General features: G+C 37.0%; 1 protein-coding gene across 1 annotated transcript; it reads left to right on the forward strand.

Annotated features, from left to right (window-relative positions):
* The first annotated feature begins 1,185 nt into the window (after window positions 1-1,185).
* On the forward strand, window positions 1,186-22,236 carry csrp3 (cysteine and glycine-rich protein 3 (cardiac LIM protein)). The gene is made up of 6 exons (XM_062033426.1): window positions 1,186-1,255; window positions 5,829-5,940; window positions 16,925-17,096; window positions 18,968-19,097; window positions 21,938-22,031; window positions 22,107-22,236. The coding sequence occupies exons 2-6, from the start codon at window positions 5,829-5,831 to the stop codon at window positions 22,178-22,180; spliced, it is 582 nt and encodes a 193-aa protein (XP_061889410.1). The 5' UTR covers window positions 1,186-1,255; the 3' UTR covers window positions 22,181-22,236.
* Window positions 22,237-24,176: the final 1,940 nt, after the last annotated feature.

Below are 24,176 nucleotides of genomic sequence, written 5' to 3' on the forward strand. Positions count from 1 at the left end.
GTCCTTTTACACAATGGGACAGAAGGACCCTATTGTTATTTTGATTATTGTTTCTCAGCTGTTTGTAAATGTTGGAGTTTATAAATAAAGGTTTATTATTTAAAAAAAACCTTTGAGCATGCACATAGCATAGATCCAACGAATCGATGACTAAATTAATCGGCAACTATTTTAATCAATTTAATCAATTATTTGTTGCAGCCCTAATATATATGTATGTACATATATGTATACGTACATATATATATGTATGTATATATATATATATATATATATGTATGTATATTTTTTGCTTTGGTTTTTGGCTGAGACCAGGGATCTTGACCACTGATGTAAATAAATGTAATAATCAGAATGGCACTCAAAGGAACAAACCAACACATATAGCTGAACTGCACAAATGTTGTCAAGAGTAGTGGTCAAAAATTCAACCAGAAGCTTGTGGATGGCTACCAAAAGCGCCTTATTGCAGGGAAACTTGCCAAGGGACATGTAACCAAATATTAACATTGCTGTATGTATACTTTTGACCCAGCACATTTGCTCACATTTTCAGTAGACCCATAATAAATTCATAAAAGAAGCAAACTTCATGAATGTTTCTTGTGACCAACAAGTATGTGCTCCAATCACTCTATCACAAAAAAATAAGAGTTAAAGAAATTATTGGAAACTCAAGACAGCCATGACATTATGTCCTTTACAAGTGTATGTCAACTTTTCAACTTTAGTTACATACTACGGAAGATAAGCGAATTGTTCAAAAATAAACATATGTTGTTGACATTTACAGTTAGTGCATTATTTTCTTCTTTGAGGTAGAGTACCACTGAAAACTCTCCGACACGACTAACCGTCGTTCTAATAGAACTGCGATGTCATTACGATGTCTGTCACTCGGACACGTAAACACAAAGTGTTTTCCTGCTGTTAAAATAGCAGTGTGTTGTTACAATGCCATCCGCATGGCTCATATCGGGACGTGAGCAATGCGTCCGGTCAGTGCCCGCCGTTTATTGTGCGTACTTAATCCCCCAGCATGCGGTGACTGTGTCCCCCCTGTAAGCCCACAACAAATAACCCCGTGGCCGACGTTCAAGGCCTGTGGTGAAGGGTGAGAGGGCCGGGCAACCGTCAGAGGTTATTTTAGGAGGATACATTCATTGAGACGTCACTGATGATGGCGAGACGGACCTTATTTAAGCCGTCCCGGAGTATCCATTGTGGGACAGAAGCATCAGGAGACTGAATCAAGGTAAGCGTTCATTTACTCTGAGATATTTCATATCATCAAACAATCACGTATTGTGTTATGCTGAGATTCAACTTGAATTATTGTATTCTTGGCCTTATTGTAACGTCTTTATAAAGTGTCTATTCATAGAACCTCACATACCAGAGCTGTGAGGTGGGCACTGATACCAGCAGTAATGATGTGCGATATCACTAATTTTCTTTCCGATCCAATGCCAAGTAAAATGTATATAATAATACTAATACTTTGTCCAAATATACCTAATGAGTCTGGTCCAATTTAGAACGTAGTGTATTTCAAGTGCTGCTGCTTCTTCACCACTTTAGTCATCATTTTTGCGTAAACTTCTTCATGACTTTACATCTAGACTTCTGTTTGGCACAAGACATTGATATAACGTTGATTATACGTACGTGTCCTGTAAAACTGACTTGGAAAAAACGTTGCAAAATAGTTGTGTTTGTAAATTGAGACAACGTTGATGTCTTAACGTTGGATCCACGTTGTTGGTTTTGGAAATGACAGAATTTCAATGATCAAATCAACGTCGGAACCTGACATTGAATAAACGTCGTCAAAAAGCATGTTGTTTCAACGTTGTGTTTGTGTTGTAAAATATTGGTTGGAAAATGACCAAATTTCAATGGTCAAATCAACGTCAGAAGCCAACATTGTTTAAACGTCGTCACAAAGCATGTTGTTTCAACGTTATATATGTGTTGGAAAATGACCAAATTTCAATGGTCAAATCAACGTCACAACCCGTTGTGTTGTAGAATAAGGGTTGAGGAATGACCGAATTTTAATGGTCAAATCAACGTCACAACCCGTTGTGTTGTAGAATAAGGGTTGAGGAATGACCGAATTTTAATGGTCAAATCAACGTCGCAACCTGACATTGAATAAACGTCGTCAAAAAGCATGTTGTTTCAACGTTGTGTTTGTGTAGTAAAATAGTGGTTGGAAAATGACCAAATTTCAATGGTCAAATCAACGTCGTCACAAAGCATGTTGTTTCAATGTTATATATGTGTTGGAAAATTACCAAATTTCAATGTCACAACCGACATTGATTAAACGTCGTCAAAAAGCATGTTATTTCAACGTTGTATTTGTGTTGTAGAATAATGGTTGGGAAATGACCAAATTTCAATGGTCAAGTCAACGTCACAACCTGAAATTGAATAAACGTTGTCAAAAAGCATGTTGTTTCAACGTTGTTTTTGTGTAGTAAAATATTGGTTGGAAAATGACCAAATTTCAATGGTCAAATCAACATCAGAAGCCAACATTGATTAAACGTCGTCAAAAAGCATGTTGTTTCAACGTTGTATTTGTGTTGTAGAATAATGGTTGGGAAATGACCAAATTTCAATTGTCAAATCAACGTCACAACCTGACTTGAATAAACGTCGTCAAAAAGCATGTTGTTTCAACGTTGTATTTGTGTTGTAAAATATTGGTTGGAAAATTACCAAATTTCAATGGTCAAATCAATGTCAGAAGCCAACATTGATTAAACGTCGTCACAAAGCATGTTGTTTCAACGTTATATATGTGTTGGAAAATTACCAAATTTCAATGGTCAAATCAACGTCAGAACCCGACATTGAATAATCGTTGTCAAAAAGCATGTTGTTTCAACGTTGTATTTGTGTTGTAGAATAAGGGTTGAGGTATGACCAAATTTCAATGGTCAAATCAACGTCGGAACCTGACATTGAATAAACGTCGTCAAAAAGCATGTTGTTTCAACGTTGTATTTGTGTAGTAAAATATTGGTTGGAAAATGACCAAATTTCAATGGTCAAATCAACGTCAGAAGCCAACATTGATTAAACGTCGTCACAAAGCATGTTGTTTCAACGTTATATATGTGTTGAAAAATTACCAAATTTCAATGGTCAAATCAACGTCAGAACCCGACATTGAATAATCGTTGTCAAAAAGCATGTTGTTTCAACGTTGTATTTGTGTTGTAGAATAAGGGTTGAGGTATGACCAAATTTCAATGGTCAAATCAACGTCGGAACCTGACATCGAATAAACGTCGTCAAAAAGCATGTTGTTTCAACGTTGTATTTGTGTAGTAAAATATTGGTTGGAAAATGACCAAATTTCAATGGTCAAATCAACGTCAGTAGCCAACATTGATTAAACGTCGTCGTCACAAAGCATGTTGTTTCAACGTTATATATGTGTTGGAAAATTACCAAATTTCAATGTCACAACCTGACATTGAATAAACGTCGTCAAAAAGCATGTTGTTTCAACGTTGTGTTTGTGTTGTAGAATATTGGTTGGAAAATGACCAAATTTCAATGGTCAAATCAACATCAGAAGCCAACATTGATTAAACGTTGTCACAAAGCATGTTGTTTCAACGTTATGTATGTGTTGGAAAATGACCAAATTTCAAAGTTCAAATCAACGTCACAACCCGACATTGAATAAACGTCGTCAAAAAGCATGTTGTTTCAACGTTGTATTTGTGTTGTAGAATAATGGTTGGGAAATTACCAAATTTCAATGGTCAAATCAACGTCATTGATTGATTGTTTGAGACTTTTATTAGTAGATTGCACAGTACAGTACATATTCCGTACAATTGACCACTAACTGGTAACACCCGAATAAGTTTTTCAACTTGTTTAAGTCGGGGTCCACGTTAATCAATTCATGGTAAACATGGTCACAACCTGACATTGAATAAACATCGTCAAAAAGCATGTTGTTTCAACGTTGTGTTTGTGTTGTAAAATATTGGTTGGAAAATGACCAAATTTCAATGGTCAAATCAACGTCAGAACCCGACATTGAATAATCGTTGTCAAAAAGCATGTTGTTTCAACGTTGTATTTGTGTTGTAGAATAAGGGTTGAGGTATGACCAAATTTCAATGGTCAAATCAATGTCGGAACCTGACATTGAATAAACGTCGTCAAAAAGCATGTTGTTTCAACGTTGTATTTGTGTAGTAAAATATTGGTTGGAAAATGACCAAATTTCAATGGTCAAATCAACGTCAGTAGCCAACATTGATTAAACGTCGTCGTCACAAAGCATGTTGTTTCAACGTTATATATGTGTTGGAAAATTACCAAATTTCAATGTCACAACCTGACATTGAATAAACGTCGTCAAAAAGCATGTTGTTTCAACGTTGTGTTTGTGTTGTAGAATATTGGTTGGAAAATGACCAAATTTCAATGGTCAAATCAACATCAGAAGCCAACATTGATTAAACGTCGTCACAAAGCATGTTGTTTCAACGTTATGTATGTGTTGGAAAATGACCAAATTTCAAGGTTCAAATCAACGTCACAACCCGACATTGAATAAACGTCGTCAAAAAGCATGTTGTTTCAACGTTGTATTTGTGTTGTAGAATAATGGTTGGGAAATTACCAAATTTCAATGGTCAAATCAACGTCATTGATTGATTGTTTGAGACTTTTATTAGTAGATTGCACAGTACAGTACATATTCCGTACAATTGACCACTAACTGGTAACACCCGAATAAGTTTTTCAACTTGTTTAAGTCGGGGTCCACGTTAATCAATTCATGGTAAACATGGTCACAACCTGACATTGAATAAACATCGTCAAAAAGTATGTTGTTTCAACGTTGTATTTGTGTTGTAAAATACTAATTGGAAAATGACCAAATTTCAATGGTCAAATCAACGTCAGAAGCAAACATTGATTAAACGTATTCAAAAAGCATGTTGTTTCAACGTTGTATTTGTGTTGGACAATATTGGTTGGAAAATGACCAAATTTCAATGGTCAAATCAACGTCACAACCTGACATTGAATAAACGTCGGCAAAAAGCATGTTGTTTCAACGTTGTATTTGTGTTGTAAAATACGGTATTATCAGTAAAGATGTGACTTTAAAAGTACAGTGATTAATTTTGTATTATTGAGACTCAAGGGAATTAATTGATATCGGTTACCTTGGTGCACAGTACAGTATCATGGACAGGTGGAAAAAAAGCAGTTTTACCAACATTATTTCAATCCGTGTTTTGAGCAAGAACTCGTCTGAATCTTAACAATGTTTTTCACCAAAATCTTCAGGGGTATTCGTTATGCTGAACTTTGTGGAACAGTTTAGGGAAGGCCTTTTTCTGCACAAAGCATGCCACCACATCCGGGTCACGGCACCGAAGTAACCATCCTGGTCCGCTTGGGGCTCGAATCTGGGTTCTTCCGAATGAGAGTCGAGTGCACTAAGCACCGAACTGATAGCTCGACTGGCACAGCCGCACTGGCTAGCCGCCGTTACACTCAATCCCTGAAACCTAACCCACATCCGGGTCACGGCACCAAAGTAACCGCACTGGCCTGGCTGCATGCCTCCCTTGCATGTACTGGGAAGTACATTAAACCTCCGATTCGTGCAGGAATCCAAAATCCTTGAAGTGGAGACCGTAAGTGTCCCAGTACCGTTGTCCATGGCTCGTACGCGTTCAGACAAAGTCATATTTAGACCAGAATCCCTTCCAAACAAACAGTCAGCCACACGACATTTATCGTGTTTCATCATGAATGTGTTCTGGTCTCAGATGCCAAACTGGGGAGGCGGTGCAAAGTGTGCAGCCTGTGACAAGAGTGTCTACCATGCAGAGGAGATCCAATGTAACGGCAGGAGCTTCCATAAAACATGCTTCATCTGCAGTAAGAACACTTTTTCCTTCCTCTCATTCCCCTGACGTGAAACAAATCAAATGTCAACCTTACTTTGCATGCCTGGTGCGTGCTAACTGAAAGGCCTACTGAAATGAATTTTTTTTATTTAAACGGGGATAGCAGATCTATTCTATGTGTCATACTTGATCATTTCGCGATATTGCCATATTTTTGCTGAAAGGATTTAGTATAGAACAACGACGATAAAGATTGCAACTTTTGGTATCTGATAAAAAAAAGGCTTGCCCCTACCGGAAGTAGCGTGACGTAGTCAGTTGAACATATACGCAAAGTTCCCTATTGTTTACAATGATGGCCGCATGAAGTGAGAGAGATTCGGACCGAGAAAGCGACAATTTCCCCATTAATTTGAGCGAGGATGAAAGATTTGTGGATGAGTAAAGTGCAAGTGAAGGACTAGTGGGGAGTTGAAGCTATTCAGATAGGGAAGATGCTGTGAGAGCCGGGGGTGACCTGATATTCAGCTGGGAATGACTACAACAGTAAATAAACACAAGACATATATATACTCTATTAGCCACAACACAACCAGGCTTATATTTAATATGCCACAAATTAATCCTGCATAAAAACACCTGCGTGTTTGTTATGCTAGCTCCTAGCTCCTCTGCTAGCTCCTAGCTCCATAGAACACGCCAATACAATTCAAACACCTGATCAACACACACAATCACTCAGCCCAAAAGACCGTTCACCTAACCCAAGGTTCATAAAGCTTGTATATTTTAAAAAAGTTACGTACATACGCAAAAAAAAGTTGCGCACATACGGTCAAGCGATCAAATGTTTAGAAGCCAAAGCTGCATACTCACAGTAGCACGTCTGCGTCTTTGTCATCCAAATCAAAGTAATCCTGGTAAGAGTCTGTGTTGTCCCAGTTCTCTACAGGCGTCTGTGTATCGAAGTCAAAAGTCCTCCTGGTTAGAGTCTCTGTTATCCGAGTTCTTCCATCTTGACTGCATCTTCCGGGAATGTAAACAAAGAAGCGCCGGCTGTGTACTGTTGTTGCTGACTACGTTCGAAAAATACGTCCATTTCGCACCGACAACTTTCTTCTTTGCTTGCTCAGCTTCCTTCTCCATAATGCAATGAACATGATTGCAACAGATTCACGAACACAGATGTCCAGAATACTGTGGAATTATGAAATGAAAACAGAGCTTTTTCGTATTGGCTTCAATGTGGAAGGCATACCCGTGTTCCCCGGGTTACGTCACGCGCATGCGGCATCCTCAGAGGCGTTTCGAACCGGAAGTTTAGCGGCAAATTTAAAATGTCACTTTATAAGTTAACCCGGCCGTATTGGCATGTGTTATAATGTTAAGATTTCATCATTGATATATAAACTATCAGACTGCGTGGTCGGTAGTAGTGGGTTTGTAGGCCTTGAAGTCATGTGTTGCGTAGGTGCAGTATATCTTTATAGTTGTATTTTTGGACTGATGATTGACCAGATAGCCAGTAAGTTCCTAGTAGGATCGCCAACTTCCTGACTAGTCGTGTTCCCCTCATGCACCCCCTGCATCTGCACGTGTGTATGAATCCAAGGAACACGGAAATGTAGCTGTGCATTGAAGGACTCTTTCACCGGACTACGGACATCACACGAAATAATGCTATGTTTTTGTGTTTTGTCTTTCATTATGCACGACACTACCGGTACCAAAATGTATTTCGATACGTCTCAAAATAAAGGGGACCACAAAAAAATGTCATTTTTTGGCTTTATTTATGATACAATTAACATATCAAATGTTTTTTTTATTGCAATCAAAGAAATAAATGTTCATTAAATAAAATAGTGAACATACTAGACTAGTGTTTTTCAACCACACCAGTCTGGTGTGCCGTGGGATGTTATGCAGTTGCACATATTTGGGTTAAAAATATTTTTTGCAAACCAGAAATTATAATCTACAAATAGTGTGCCGTTGTTGAGTGTCGGTGCTGTAAAGCACAAAATAAACAAAAACAGAATGCTGGACGACAGCAAAGACTTACCGTGTGGAGCAGAGACGGCGTCCACGAATTACATCCGTACATGACATGACAATGAACAATGTCCACTCAAAAAAAGATAGCTTAAATATTATTGATTGCTACATCAAAGCAGGTGCGGGGTATAGCGCTCAAAGGAAGACATAAAACGGCAACAGGAAAATACCAACAAAACAGGAAAAGCCACCAAAATAGGAGCGCAAGACAAGAACTAAAACTATGCACACGGGAAAACGCCAAAAAACTCAAAATAAGTCAGGGCGTGATGTGACAGGTGGTGACAGTACACCTACGTTGAGACAAGAGCTATAGTGATGCATGCTTGGTTATGGTTTGAAGTCATATCCAACATGTTGCGACAACGACTTTTTACTGTCGACTGAGTTTCGTTTTTTTAATGATTTCTGCTGTTGGTGTGCTTCGGATTTTTTCAACGCAAAAAAATGTGCCTTGGCCCTAAAAAGGCTGAAAAACACGGCACTAGACAACTTCTGTTTTAATAGTAGGTAAGAAAACAAAGGTTCCTAATTGGCTGCTGACGCATGCAGTAACATATTGTGTCATTTACCATTTTATTATTTTCTTGATCATTTACTGTTAATATCTGTTTACTTTCTGTTGTAACATATGCGTGTGTGTGTGTGTGTGTGTGTGTGTGTATACATACATACAGTCAAAAGTTTACATACACTTGTAAAGAACATAATGTCATGTCTGTCTTGAGTTTCCAATCATTTCTACAACTCTTATTTTTTTGTGATAGAGTGATTGGAGCACATACTTGTTGGTCACAAAAAACATTCATGAAGTTTGGTTCTTTTATGAATTTATTATGGGTCTACTGAAAATGTGACCAAATCTGCTGGGTCAAAAGTATACATACAGCAATGTTAATATTTGGTTACATGTCCCTTGGCAAGTTTCACTGCAATAAGGCGCTTTTTGGTAGCCATCCACAAGCTTCTGGCAAAATGTAGCTGTTTGGGCAAAATACCCAGCAATATGTTTGGAGGAGAAAAGGTGAGGCCTTTAATCCCAGGAACACCAAACCTACCGTCAAGCATGGTGGTGGTAGTATTATGCTCTGGGCCTGTTTTGCTGCCAATGGAACTGGTGCTTTACAGAGAGTAAATGGGACAAATTCTTCAGGACAACCTAAAACAGGGGTGGGCAATTAATTTTTACCGGGGGCCGCATGAGCAACCCGAGCACTGCTGGAGGGCCACATCGACAATATTTCAATAAAATTTTGCTCAATATTATTTTTGATATATACCGTAAGATAAATAATAATAATAATAATAATAATAATTAATAATAATAGTAATACTTCAACATAGTGTATGTAACAGCATTCCATGACTAATATAAATAAATTAAAATTAATAATAAATGACAGTAAAATAAGCACACGTATGACTGAGGAGTCATAGTGTAACTTTGTGTGATGTTTGAGTTGTCCGACTTTTTGTGTGGCCATAAACGCACCAGTGGTTTAGTGGTATGCGTGTTGGTGACAGATGACAAGTTGGTTTTGGCCTGGTTTGTACGGCAGAAAATGACTAGTTTTTCGAGATAGAAGTGTTTTACTTATGTTTTTGGTGTGGTTATGGCCGAATATAAACAGTTTTGCTCAATAAAGTGATCGATATAATTCCTGTCCTCGAAGCATCTTGATAGACGTTACAATAATTGAACGGTGTTCAATTGAACGGTGTTGATGAACACCGTTAGGGCCGCTTGTTGTCACTGTCACTCAAAGTTGCATTGCAAAATTACATAGAATAAATATGTTTATTTTGTTTAGAATTCAGATGGGATTTGATTTGGTGCGTGGCATATATTTGCTGTGCGCAGCAGACGCTTGAGCAGTGCGCAATTGCGCAGGCACGCACCTTAGAGGGAACGTTGCATGGCAGTCCATGTCTTGTTGGAAACACGCCATTCGTCATCAACTTTTCTCTTTTTAGCGTCTCGGGTGTAAACCGTGCATCACTTGTCGCTGCATGTGCACCTTCACTCGCAGGTTACACACTGACACACGCCCATAAATAATAATTTTCAAAATAAAAGCAGCACAGTTGTATTGCGCGCACGACATAGATGTTTTTTCAACTTTATTTTGTAATTAATGATTGCAGCTGTTCACATTCACTCACAATCACGCACACGCATACGTCCACATGGAAGTAATACAAATAACGATTTTCAAAACAAAAGCAGCACCGTTGTATTGCACACTAGACATAGATACTTTTTAAAATTTATTTTGTAATTTATAATTGGCCTCACGCGGGCCGGACAGGGACGCACAAAGGGCCGGATGCGGCCCGCGGGCCGCAGAATGCCCAGGTCTGACCTAAAATCATCAGCCCAGACGTTGGGTCTTGGGCGCGGTTGGGTGTTCCAACAGGACAATGACCCCAAACACACGTCAAAAGTGGTCAAGGAATAGCTAAATCCGGCTAGAATTAAGGTTTAAGAATGGCCTCCCCAAAGTCCTGACTTAAACGTGTGGACAATGCTGAAGAAACAAGTCCATGTCAGAAAACCAACAAATTTAGCTGAACTGCACCAATTTTGTCAAGAGGAGTGGTCAAAAATTCAACCAGAAGTTTGTGGGTGGCTACCAAAAGCACCTTATTGCAGTGAAACTTGCCAAGGGACATGTAACTAAATATTAACATTGCTGTATGTATACTTTTGACCCAGCATATTTGCTCACATTTTCAGTAGACCCATAATAAATTCATAAAAGAACCAAACTTTATGAATGTTTTTTTGTGACCAACAAGTATGTGCTCCAATCACTCTATCACAAAAAAATAAGAGTTGAAGAAATTATTGGGAACTCAAGACAACCACGACATTATGTCCTTTACAAGTGTATGTCATTTTTGACCACGACTGTACATACACATATACTGTATATACAGCAATATATAGCGGTTTGGCAGACTTTATTCAACTACTAACTTAGTTCAGTTCAGTTCAGTTTCAGTTTATTTGGAACATAAATACGACACAATGTAATGCATCACATAATTCCAGTTGTTTCATTACAGCACCTCCGAAAAGGAGTAGGAAGAAGCTGAGCTTATTTAATCCTACCCCTTTTCATACCATATAAATGTTATCCCATTTCCTTGTTCTCTGTAACAGAACAGTGAATAAATAAATATACCATAGTAAGTAAACAAATAATTAATACATAAATAATCTTTATCTCCAAAAAAAAAGAGCATAAGCTATCATTTTGGCATCGCTCTGAGATAGTGGTTCGAGTTGTTGACCCTCGGTTCTTTGCTGCGGTTGGTGAGTGCTAAAGTAGTAATGACACAAATGCTCAGTGTCCACCCTGAGATCGGTAGGTCGTGAGTTCAAACCCCAGCCGAGTCATACACTGCAAAAACTGAAATTTAAGTAAGATTAAATATCTCAAATAAAGGTGATATTTGTTTATTTTCTGTCTGATAAGATAATTCTTCTCACTAAGCAGATTTTATGTTAGAGTGTTTTACTTGTTTTAAGGGTTTTGGTCCTAAACGATCTCAGTAAGATATTACAGCTTGTTGCTGAGATTTTATGACCTATATTGAGTAAAACATGCTTGAAACTAGAATATCAAGTGTTGCAAAGCCGTGTCATCAACACTCACAAGTATAAAACTAATTTTTTAAAGTAATAATTTCTTATTTCAAGGTTTCTCATAGTCATTCACATTGACATCCCACTGGGGTGAGTTTTCCTTGCCCGTATGTGGGCTCTGTACCGAGGATGTCATTGTGGCTTGTACAGCCCTTTGAGACACTTGTGATTTAGGGCTATATAAATAAACATTGATTGATTGATTATTTCAAGCATGAAAAAAAAAATCATGATTTTGACACAATTGTGTGTCATAATTAAAACAGATGACAGCCAAATGGACTTTGCTGTTTTATTTTCAATGAAACAATAGAAAACACGTCCTCATATAGTAGTACAGTTGGCACAGTACAGTAAACTGACAGTTAATATTTAAACATTTAACATGGGACATTTCAAACAATTTTGAACAGAGATAGTTCATGCACATTAAAATACATTTCTCAAAATTACAATTAAAAAAATGTTGGCCGGGGGCCGGGCTGTATATATGCGCACTAATTGACTGAAAGAGCACGCACTTGGCATTATGATGTCATGTTATCGATGGAAAAATGCATTTTTAGACCATATGATTTGCCTGAGCGGCTAGGAAACTTGTTGCCTTTCCATTAAGAACAATAAATTAGTTTTTAGTATAAGTTTGCTGGTTTCAAGAAATGTATTGCCGAGCGCATATCATTATGTCAAGATAACGGCACTAGCGTTTACTTAATTTAAGAATATTTTTCAACATATTGAGCAAAAAGGTCTCTTTTTTTTCTACCAAGAAAAGTGCACTTGTTATTAGTGAGAATATACTTATTTTAAGGTATTTTTGGGTTCATTGAGGTTAGCTAATTAGGGACCGAATGTCCCTTTGGGACAAAGGATCCTATTGTATTTGTAAGGTTTTATTATTATTATACCGCCACCTCTTTGAGCTGTAAATTGACCCCCTTAACATGCTTCAAAACTCACCATATTTGACACACACATAGGCCCAAAATTCAAAATTGCGCTCTAGCGCCCCCTAGGAAGAAAACACAGACAAAACTGCCTGTAACTTCCAGTAGGAATGTCGTAGAGACATGAAACAAAAACTTCTTTGTAGGTCTCACTTAGACCTAGATTTCATACACTGACGTCATTCAGCAAAAATCAACAGGAAGTTTGCAATTCCCCCTTCAGAACAAAAGTTTTGTAAAAACAGTCACCTTTGCCTCTTTGAGTTATAATTTGACCCACTTAACATGCTTCAAAACTCACCAAACTGGACACACACATCAGGACTGGCAAAAATTCAATCAATCAATCAATCAATGTTTATTTATATAGCCCTAAATCACAAGTGTCTCAAAGGGCTGTACAAGCCACAACGACATCCTCGGTACAGAGCCCACATACGGGCAAGGAAAACTCACCCCAGTGGGACGTCAATGTGGATGACTATGAGAAACCTTGGAGAGGACCGCATATGTGGGTAACCCCCCCCCCCCCCTCTAGGGGAGACCGAAAGCAATGGATGTCGAGTGGGTCTGACATAATATTGTGAAAGTCCAGTCCACAGCGGATCCAACACATCAGCGAAAACCAACCCCAAAACTAAAAATTGCGCTCTAGCGCCCCCTAGGAAGAAAACACAGACAAAACAGCTCTTAGGAAGAAAACACAGACAAAACTGCCTGTAACTTCCAGTAGGAATGTCGTAGAGACATGAAACAAAAACCTCTATGTAGGTCTCACTTAGACCTAGATTTCATTCACTGACAACCCCCAGCAAAAATCAACGGGAAGTTTGCAATTCCCCCTTCAAAACAAACGTTTTGTAAAAACCGGTCACCTTTCTTGTCGTGTCGGCTTCAAACTAGCACAGGAGAGAGATTGAACCCTTCTGATTAAAAGTTGACGAAAGAGTTTTAATTACTGCTCCGGTTTGGATTTTCTGTGCCGTCAAAGTCGGTCCCGTCCATCGCTGCTTGCAGCTTTAATTTTTTAGGGTCCGCCTGTACCCTGTATAAAGGACTCCCACAGGGAGTCCTTTATACATGGACAAAGGACACTATTGTTATTGTAAGGTTTATTATTCCGCAGCTTTGCGCACTACTTTGCCCCCCTTAACATGCTTCAAAACTCACCAAATTTGACACACACATAGAAAAACGTGCCCCAACCACTTTAGTAAAAAAAACCTAACCCCAAAAATTCAAAATTGCGCTCTAGCGCCCCCTAGGAAGAAAACTGCCTGTAACTCCCATTAGGAAGGTCGTAGAGACATGAAACAAAAACATATATGTAGGTCTGACTTAGACCTACATTTCATAATTGCACATCCTCGGGCAAAAACCAACAGGAAATTGGCTATTTCCCCTTCAACACAAAAAATGACTAAAAACACTCATTTTTGCCTCTTTGACCTGTAATTTGACCCCTTTAAAATACTTCAAAACTCACCAAACTTCTCACACACATTGGGACTGGTGGAAATTGCAATCTAAAAAAAAACCGAACCCCAAAACTCAAAATTGCGCTCTAGCGCAATTTTTGAATAAAACAGAGACAAAACTGCTTCTCAGAGGAAAACACAGACGAAACTGCTTGTAACTTCCGGTAGGAACGTCTTAGAGACATGAAACAAATACCTCTGTGTAGGTCTCACCTAGACCTACATTTCTTAGATTGACATCCTTCAGCAAAAATCAACAGGAAGTTTGCTATCCCCCCTTCAAAACAAAATGTTTGTCAAAACCGGTCACCAAACATCAAACGTTATCTCCTCCGAGCGCGTTTGTCGTTTTGGCTTCAAACTGCTACAGGAGAGACATTGAACCCTTCTGATTAAAAGTTGACGACGGCGTTTTGTTTAGTGCTACCGTTTTGATTTTACGAGTCTTCAAAGACCCGCAGCACTAAAGCTGCTCCGCTGCCTATAATGACAACGTGAAATGGAATTATTTCTTTTTTGTCCTCAAAATTCTACACACAATACCCTATAATGACAACGTGAAATGGAATTAGGACCACTAAAGCTGCTCCGCTGCTGTGATTTTACGCGCCTTCGAAGAAAACAACCACTGTGCCGCAGCACCTAGGAAAAAAGCACAGACACAACTTCCTCTAACTCCCAGTACGAATATCGTAGAGACAAAAAACAAAAACCTCTATGTAGGTCTCACTCAGGACTGCCACTGGACAAAAGTATTGGGACACTTAGGACTAGCACCAGCCAAAATGCGGACCCGACCAACGCTGCTTGCAGCTTTAATTAGGGTCCGCACAGGACCTTTTCAAAAGGAATCCCACAGGGAGTCCTTTTGCAATGGGACGAAAGGACCCTATTGAATTTGTAATGTTTATTAGGGTCCGCACAGGACCTTTTCAAAAGGACTCCCAAAGGGAGTCCTTTTGCAATGGGACGAAAGGATCCTATTGAATTTGTAATGTTTATTATTATTTTTCTTCTTTTTATTATACCGGCCGCCTCTTCGAACAGCAATTTGACCCACTTAACATGCTCCAAAACTCACCAAATTTGACACACAAGTCAGGACCTGCGAAAATTGCAAGTTAATAACAAAACCAAACCCCAAAAATAAAAATTGCGCTCTAGCGCCCCCTAGGAAAAAATAAAAACAAACTGCCTGTAACTCCCACTAGGAAGGTCGTAGAGACATGAAACAAAAACCTCTATGTAGGTCTGACTTAGACCTACATTTCATAATCTTACATCCTCGGGCAAAAACCAACAGGAAGTTGGCAATTTCCCCTTCAAGACAAATTTGTACTAAAAAAAACTCGTTTTTGCCTCTTTGAGCTGTAATTTGACCCCCTTAAAATACTTCAAAACTCACCAAACTTCTCACACACATCGGGACTGGTAGAAATTGCGATCTCAAAAAATAACCGAACCCCGAAACTCAAAATTGTGCTCTAGAGCAATTTTTTAATAAAACAGAGAAAAAACTGCTTTTTAGAGGAATACTCAGACAAAACTGCTTATAACTTCAGGTAGGAACGTCTTAGAGACATGAAACAAATACCTCTATGTAGGTCTCGACTAGACTAGTCATAGATTGACATCCTTCAGCAAAAATCAACAGGAAGTTTGCTATTCCTCCTTCAAAACAAAATTTTTGTTACAACCGGTCACCAAACATCAAATGTTATCTCCTCTGAGCCCGTTTGTCGTTTCGGCTTCAAACTGCTACAGGAGAGAGATTGAACCCTTCTGATTAAAAGTTGACGAAAGAGTTGTGATTATTGCTACCGTTTTGATTTTACGAGCCTTCAAAGACCCGCAGCACTGATGCTGCTCCGGTGCCAAAAATGACAACGAAAATGCGATTACTTCTTTCTTTGGCCTCAATACACACAATACCCTATAATGACAATGTGAACTCAGACACAACTTCCTCTAACTCCCAGTACGAATATCATAGAGACACGAAACAAAAACCTCTATGTAGGTCTCACTCAGGACTACCACTGGACAAAAGTATTGGGACACCTAGGACTAGCACCAGACAAAATGCGGACCCGTCCAACGCTGCTTGCAGCTTTAATTATTACTTGTTTTGGAAAGTCTTGACAAGCCACATTTTCTTGTTCTATTGGCAGATCATTTTGCTTAGTTCAAATAAAATACCCCTAATTTTTGTATTTTTCTTTTCTTGTTTTTGAACACTGACTTTTTGCAGTGCAGGGGGTGAAGAAGGGGATGGGTCAAATGCAGAGGGGTAATTTCACCACACCTAGTGTGTGCGTGTGACTTATCATTTTTTAACTTTTTAACAAATATCCTGACCTGATGATTGTTTAGCACAAAGAATGATGACTATTTTTTACCCCCACTTCTTCGGGGGCGCCCCTTATTTAGCTAAAACCGCCACTGAGTAGAGTAAGCAAACATCCTCCTGTTGATGCATGCATGCATGTTTGGAGAGCAGCTGCCGCTGTCCACCACAGTGGACGCCCGGCGGAGTTACCCTATATGATTATGGGATACTTAGGCGAGCGGTTGGCAATCAGAGTCCTGTGCGGTGACGCCTTTGTTCCAGTGGGAGCGTCTGAGATAAGCTTCTAAGTGTTCATCTTTTCTCCGAGCTTCACCTCACACTCCCACCTCTTGCTATAAATAGAACGTCAACACATGGGACTGCTTGTAATGTCTCCGCTGACTGATAAAAGCTGCAAGCTGCTGCCTTTATTTAACCAACTCCAACACTAACAGTTTCATAGTCTCAAATAAGAACGCTAAATAATGTTGCGAGTCGGAGCTTTTCTTCCGTAACGCTTTTTTTCTCCCCTTCCCGTGTCCTCTGTCCAGTGAGCTGCAGGAAGGCACTGGACAGCACCACGGTCGGGGCGCACGAGTCGGAGATTTACTGCAAGTCGTGCTACGGCAAGAAGTACGGGCCTAAAGGTTACGGGTACGGACAAGGAGCCGGAGCCCTGAGCTCCGATCCCGTCGGGCCGCTCGGAAAAGCGCCGTCTGATGGGTACGTTGGCAGCGTGGGAATTGTACTAATGCAACATACTTTTCACGTTTACTTTGTGGAAAAAAATACTTTTACTCGGGTATTTACAAAACCCAAAACCAGTGAAGTTGGCACGTTGTGTAAATGGTAAATAAAAACAGAATACAATGACTTGCAAATATTTTTCAACCTATATTCAATTGAATGGACTGCAAAGACAAGATATTTAACGTTACAACTGGAAAACGTTGCTATTTTTTGCAAATATTAGCTCATTTGGAATTTGACGCCTGCGACATGTTTTTAAAAAGCTGGCACAAGTGGCAAAAAAGACTGAGAAAGTTGAGGAATGCTCATCAAACACTTATTTGGAACATCCCACAGGTGGACCGTCAAATTGGGAACAGGTGGGTGCCATGATTGGGTATAGAAGCAGCTTCCATGAAATGTGCAGTCATTCACAAACAAGGATGGGGCGAGGGTCACCACTTTGTCAACAAATGCGTGAGAAAATTGTTCAAGAACAACATTTCTCAACGAGCTATTGCAAGAAATTTAGGGATTTCACCATCTACGGTCCGTAATATCATCAAAACGTTCAGAGAATCTGGAGAAATCACTGCACGTAAGCGGTGATATTACAGACCTTCGATCCCTCAGGCGGTACTGCATCAAAAACCGACATCAGTGTGTAAAGGATATCACCACATGGTGCTCAGGAACACTTCAGAAAGCCACTGTCAGTAACTACAGTCCGTCACGACATCTGTAAGTGCAAGTTAAAACTCTACTTTGCCATTTATCAACAACACCCAGAAACGCCACCGGCTTCGCTGGGCCCCGAGCTCATCTGAAATGGACTGATGCAAAGTGGAAAAGTGTTCTGTGGTCTGACGAGTCCATATTTCAAATTGATTTTGGAAACTGTGGACGTTGTGTCCTCCGGACCAAAGAGGAAAAGAACCATCCGGATTGTTCTAGGCGCAATGTTCAAAAGCCAGCATCTGTGATGGTATGGGGGTGTATTAGTGCCCAAGGCATGGGTAACTTACACATCTGTGAAGGCACCATTAATGCTGAAAAGTACATACAGGTTTTGGAGCAATATATGTTGCCATCCAAGCAACGTTATCATGGACGCCCCTGCTTATTTCCGCAAGACAATGCCAAGCCACGTGTTACAACAGCGTGGCTTCATAGTAAAAGAGTGCGGGTACTAGACTGGCCTGCCTGTAGTCCAGACCTGTCTCCCATTGAAAATGTGTGGCGCACTATGACGGCTAAAATACCACAACGGAGACCCCCGGACTGTTGAACAACTTAAGCTGTACATCAAGCAAGAATGAGAAAGAATTCCACCTGAAAAGCTTCAAAAATGTGTCTCCCCAGTTCCCAAACGTTTACTGAGTGTTGTTAAAAGGAAAGGCCATGTAACACAGTGGTAAAAAATCCCGTGTGCCAACTTTTTTGCAATGTGTTGCTGCCATTAAATTCTAAGTTAATGATTATTTGCAAAAAAAATATGAAGTTTCTCAGTTTGAACATTAAATATCTTGTCTTTGCAGTCTATTCAATTGAATATAAGTTTAAAAGGATTTGCAAATCATTGTATTCTTTTTTTATTGACAAATTACACAATGTGCCAACTTCACTGGCTTTGTGTTATTATCTATAATTATTTGGATGTCTACTTTTTACTTGTACTTGTCATATTACTCTAAAGTACTTGAGTACAACTGTATGCTACTCTACCACCTCCACTCATGTAGCTGTCTGTAAAAGTGTGTTCATTTTTGTTTTTTACAACTCTAAGTGTCCCTAATGTAGTGGCCAATGACAGTCCAATGCTCTCTTATGCCAAAATGTGTGTGTGCCGCCTTACTCCCACCCAGGTCTAAACCATGGGCGCCCTCCACCAACACCACTTCCAATAAGTTTTCCCAGAGTTACGGAGGGTCCGACCGCTGCCCTCGCTGCTCCAAAGCGGTGTACGCCGCAGAGAAGGTGATGGGAGGAGGGAAGGTGAGGCCAACACAAGAACTACAACAACAGTTCCGTAGATTGTAGAACGGGGCTTCGAAAAAAGGGATCGAAAGATGCAAACCGACAGATGGCGCCAAACCACTTCCTTCTAGGCTTTTCTTCCCGTCACTCACACACACACACACACACATCATGTGTTCGGGCATTTTGAAAAGTGCAAAAAAGAAATTGAAATTGATATATATATATATATATATATATATATATATATATATATATATATATATATATATATATATATATATATATATATATATATATATATATATATATATATATATGTATATATATATATATATATATATATATATATATATATATATATATATATTTTAAATCCTGTCTGATGAGAAGAAATTGAAAAGTATGTTCAACAAGAAGACATAATGAAACTTTTTGACATTATTTGATATTTACCATTTCAGCGTTTCCTCTTTACAGTGTGACTTTTTGCTCTATTTTTCAAAATGTTGCCGTTTTTTTGCTGATTTATTAAATTTTATTCTAACAATGTTCCACTTGCGCCGCAAGATTATGGTGATAAAGGAAACAGAATCATCAAGTATGAAATTCCTGTTTCATGCATTTATATATATTTATTTTACTCAAAAAATAATCAAATATTATCATACAAAAATAATAAAAATTTTATAAAAAATTATATTAATATTAAAGAAATGTTTTAATCCTAAATTTTCCATATTTTTCAACAAGAAAAAAGATTGTCACACTGTGAAAAACATTTTACGCAGTGAAACTGGCAGCTCAGTCTTTAGAATTTTACTAAAAAAATTCAAGTGGTACCGTTTTTCTATTTACAGTAATGCACTGTAAAAACAGTGGCCATAGGTTTTACCGTAAAAATAACAGTGGCCCCGCATTTTCAATTTACAGTAACTCACAAATTTTACGGTAAAATTCCATAAAGTTCTGTCGTTTTTTTACCGTAAAATTTACAGACGTCAGAAAAATCAAAGTGCTACCGTTATTCTATTTTCCAGTATTGCACAGTTAAATCGATAACCAAAATTTTTACGATAAAAAAAACACAGAAAATTTTACGGTAAAATTCCATAAAATTGTGTCATTTTTTACCGTAAAATGTACAGTTGTCAGTTTGTCACAGTGCTATTCAATATTCCAGTATTGCACAGATAAATTGACGACCATAATTTTTATGATTAAAAAAAGTGGTAGCTCAGTCGCCAGAATTGTTTACGAAAATTTCCATTTACAGTATTGCGCTGTAAAAGCAGTGACCATTGGTTTTACAGTTAAAAACTGGCCAGAATTTTACTGTAAAAATAACAATGGTAACAATTTTCATTGTACAGTAATTTGGAGCAAAAAATTAAATCCATAAAATTCTGTTATTTTTTTACCGTAAAATTTACAGACATCAGAAAAATCACAGTGCTACCGTTATTCAATTTTACAATATCAACAACCATATGTTTTACGATAAAAAAAAAACCCAACCTGGTAGCTCAGTCGCCAGAATGCTTTACGTAAAAATAACAGTGGGACCGTTTTTCCATTTACAGTAATGCACTGTAAAAACAGTGATTGTCGGTTTTACGGTTAAAAACTGGCATCTCAGTTGCCAGAACTTTACCATGAAATAGCAATGGCAGGAATTTTCAATTTGCAGCAATTTGGGGTAAAAAAAAACAAAAAAACATAGAACATTTTACGGCAAAATTCCATAGAATTCTGTCATTTTTTACCGTAAAATTTTCAGTTGTCAGAAAATGCATAGTGCTATCGTTATTAAATGTTCCAGTATTGCACAGTTAAATTGACGACCATTTTACGATTAAAAAAATGGTAGCTCAGTCGCCAGAATTTTTTATGTAAAAATAACAGTGGGACGGTTTTTCCATTTACAGTAATGCACTGTAAAAACAATGACCATAGGTTTTACAGTTAAAAACTGGCCATAATTTTACCGTAAAAATAACAATGGTGACAATTTTCATTTTACAGTAATATGGGGGTAAAAAACACCTTACATTTTAAAGGAAAAATTATATTCAATTCTGCCAGGTTTTTACCGTGAAATCTACAGAAGTCAGAAAAATAACAGTGGTACCCGTTTTTTAATTGTTCAGTTAAATTGACAACCGTAGGTTTTATGGTAAAAAAAAAAAAATTCTCAGTTCAGTCAACAGAGTTTTTAACATAAAAATCGGCGTGGTAACCTTTTTCCATGTACAATAATTATGTCTCAACCATAAATGTTACCATAAAATCTGGCAGCTCAGTCGCCATAATTTAAACGTCAAGATAACAGTGGTACCGTTTTTCAACTTACAGTAATTTGGTGTAAACACCACCGCCAATGTTATGGTAATTTTTCCGGCAAGGGATCTGCCAGTTTTTTACTGAAAAATCTACAAAAAAATTTCACAGTGCACTGTAAAAAAAACATCAGTATAATTTATGGTAAAAACTGTCTTCTCTGTCACCAGAATTTGACAGTAAAATTTTAAGTGTTACCGTTTTCCCATTTACAGTAAAAATTGCGAGAAAAACCAGCAGCCACATTTTTTACCGTAAAAATAACGATGGTACCGTTTTTCCATTTACAGTCATGTGCATTGTAAAAAACAACAACTGTAAATTTCACAGTAAAATAATTTTTGTTGCCTGTTTTTGACCATAAAATCGACATAATTGTGGTTGACAGTTCAGGGAGGCCTTGTATTGATCCAATAGGTTATTGAACAAAATGCAATAATACAGTAATTCCCAGCATTTATATGAGGAAATTCCCCTTATTTACAGTGTACATGATTTGTACATGTTTCTGTTGGCAGCCTTGGCATAAAACATGTTTCCGCTGTGCCTTTTGCGGTAAAAGTCTGGAGTCGACCACAGTGACCGACAAGGATGGGGAAATCTACTGCAAAGGTACAACTCGGCCTTTTTATGGCACGCGCTTCATTCTAAAACGCCGTTGTTGATTGATGTCATTTGTCTCTGCAGTCTGCTACGCCAAAAACTTTGGGCCGAAAGGGTTCGGTCTGGGGAACGCGGCCATGTTGGAGGGGCACGAGTGAACGTTGTCACACCTCCCATGTTGCTCTGGTTTATCATTGAATAAACAACATTTGTATCAAAAGTAAAGAGGCTGAATGTTTTTTTTTTAATATTATTAATATTATAGTTTCAAAAGAGGAAAGAATTATAGGTATATAAAGTACATCGTCTAATACAGGGATGTCTAAAATTATTCCACTGAAAAATCAAAGCTCGCAGGGGCTATTTTGATATTTTTCATTTTCAGATTCAATACAATTTATAGATTTTTTTTTTATTACCTTAAGGGCTCCTCTCAAGTTTGGTCATGAGGCCGGGAAGGGTCTCAGTCATAATTTTTTTTAAAATAAGTATATTATTAGTTGTATTTACAATTATTCAACATATAAATCTCTAGATCAACTCCAAGTTTGTCGATATGAAGTTTGTATTATTTAAAAAAGTTTTATTTTATGCACCTTTTGTGAAAATCCTGTTTTTAATGGGAAAAATACAAAAAATGCAACACTGAAAAACATTTTGGAGCCTTAAATAGGTCAATAATTCATAAGTACAGAACATTCTATATATAAAACAGTTAAAATGCATAAAAATAGTAAAAAAGATAACTTACAACTGCTACCATTGTTTCCTTAATAAAATATACTGTATATATATATATATATATATATATATATATATATATATATATATATATATACTGTATATATATATATATATATATATATATATAATATATATATATATATATATATATATATATATATATATATATATATATATATATATATGTATGTGTAAATATATATATATATATATGTATGTGTTTGTATGTATGTGTAAATACATATATATGTATACATATAAGTATATACATACTGTATACACACATATATATATATATATATATATATATATATATATATATATATATATATGTATATACACACTGTATATACATATATACTTATACATACATATATATATTTTTATACATACATATATATAAACATATATATATGTATGTGTTTATATGTATGTGTAAATATATATATATATGTATACATATAAGTATATACATACTGTATACACATATATATATATATATATGTATATACACACTGTATATACATATATACTTATACATACATATATATATTTTTATACATACATATATATATTTTTATACATACATATATATAAACATATATATGTATGTATACATATATATATATATATATATATATATATATATATATATATATATATATATATATATATATATATATATATATATATATATATATATATATAATATATATATATATATATATATATATATATATATATATAAAAGTTCAAGTTACTACCTACTCATAAAAGTGTTAATAAGAAGTCATACAATAAGTCTCTATAGATCAACATCAAATAGATCCGTAGATTATAACTTTTTATTATTTTGTTTATGTTTTTTGTGTGTTTGTTTAATGACCTCATGTCAATATAAAAAAACTTAAAGTATATTTAGAAATATATATATGTCAAAGTGGTCATTTTGATGTAAAGTAAAGTAAACCCTTGAACAGGTCAATAATAAATATAGATCAATGTTGTGAACTATTATTTTTGAGCAATGACACCTTTAAAAGAAAAAAACAGCCTGCATAGCAGCTTTGTGTTATTATAATCATTATTATTATTATTTTTGTTATTATTATCGTAACTTTTTCTCGTAATATTTCACCTGTTTGCTTTTTTATTCCACTTTTTAAGTTTTAAAAAAAAGTATTTTAGAATATGTTCCGAGCCGTCAAAACATGAGCTGAGGACCACAAAAGGTCCCCTGAGCCACACTTTGGACACTGCTGGTCTAATGGCTTCTCAGTTTTTCAGGGGTCATTGCCCCTTGACCTTTACACAATGGAACAAATGCACCAAACAGTAGAGAAACTTCAACCGATTCAGTCATGTGTTAGAACGTGTAATAACCCTACTTGTCCGCTAGGTGGCAGGAAA

This window comes from Entelurus aequoreus, linkage group LG02 (genome assembly GCF_033978785.1).
Source record: "Entelurus aequoreus isolate RoL-2023_Sb linkage group LG02, RoL_Eaeq_v1.1, whole genome shotgun sequence".
Lineage (NCBI taxonomy): Eukaryota > Metazoa > Chordata > Actinopteri > Syngnathiformes > Syngnathidae > Entelurus > Entelurus aequoreus.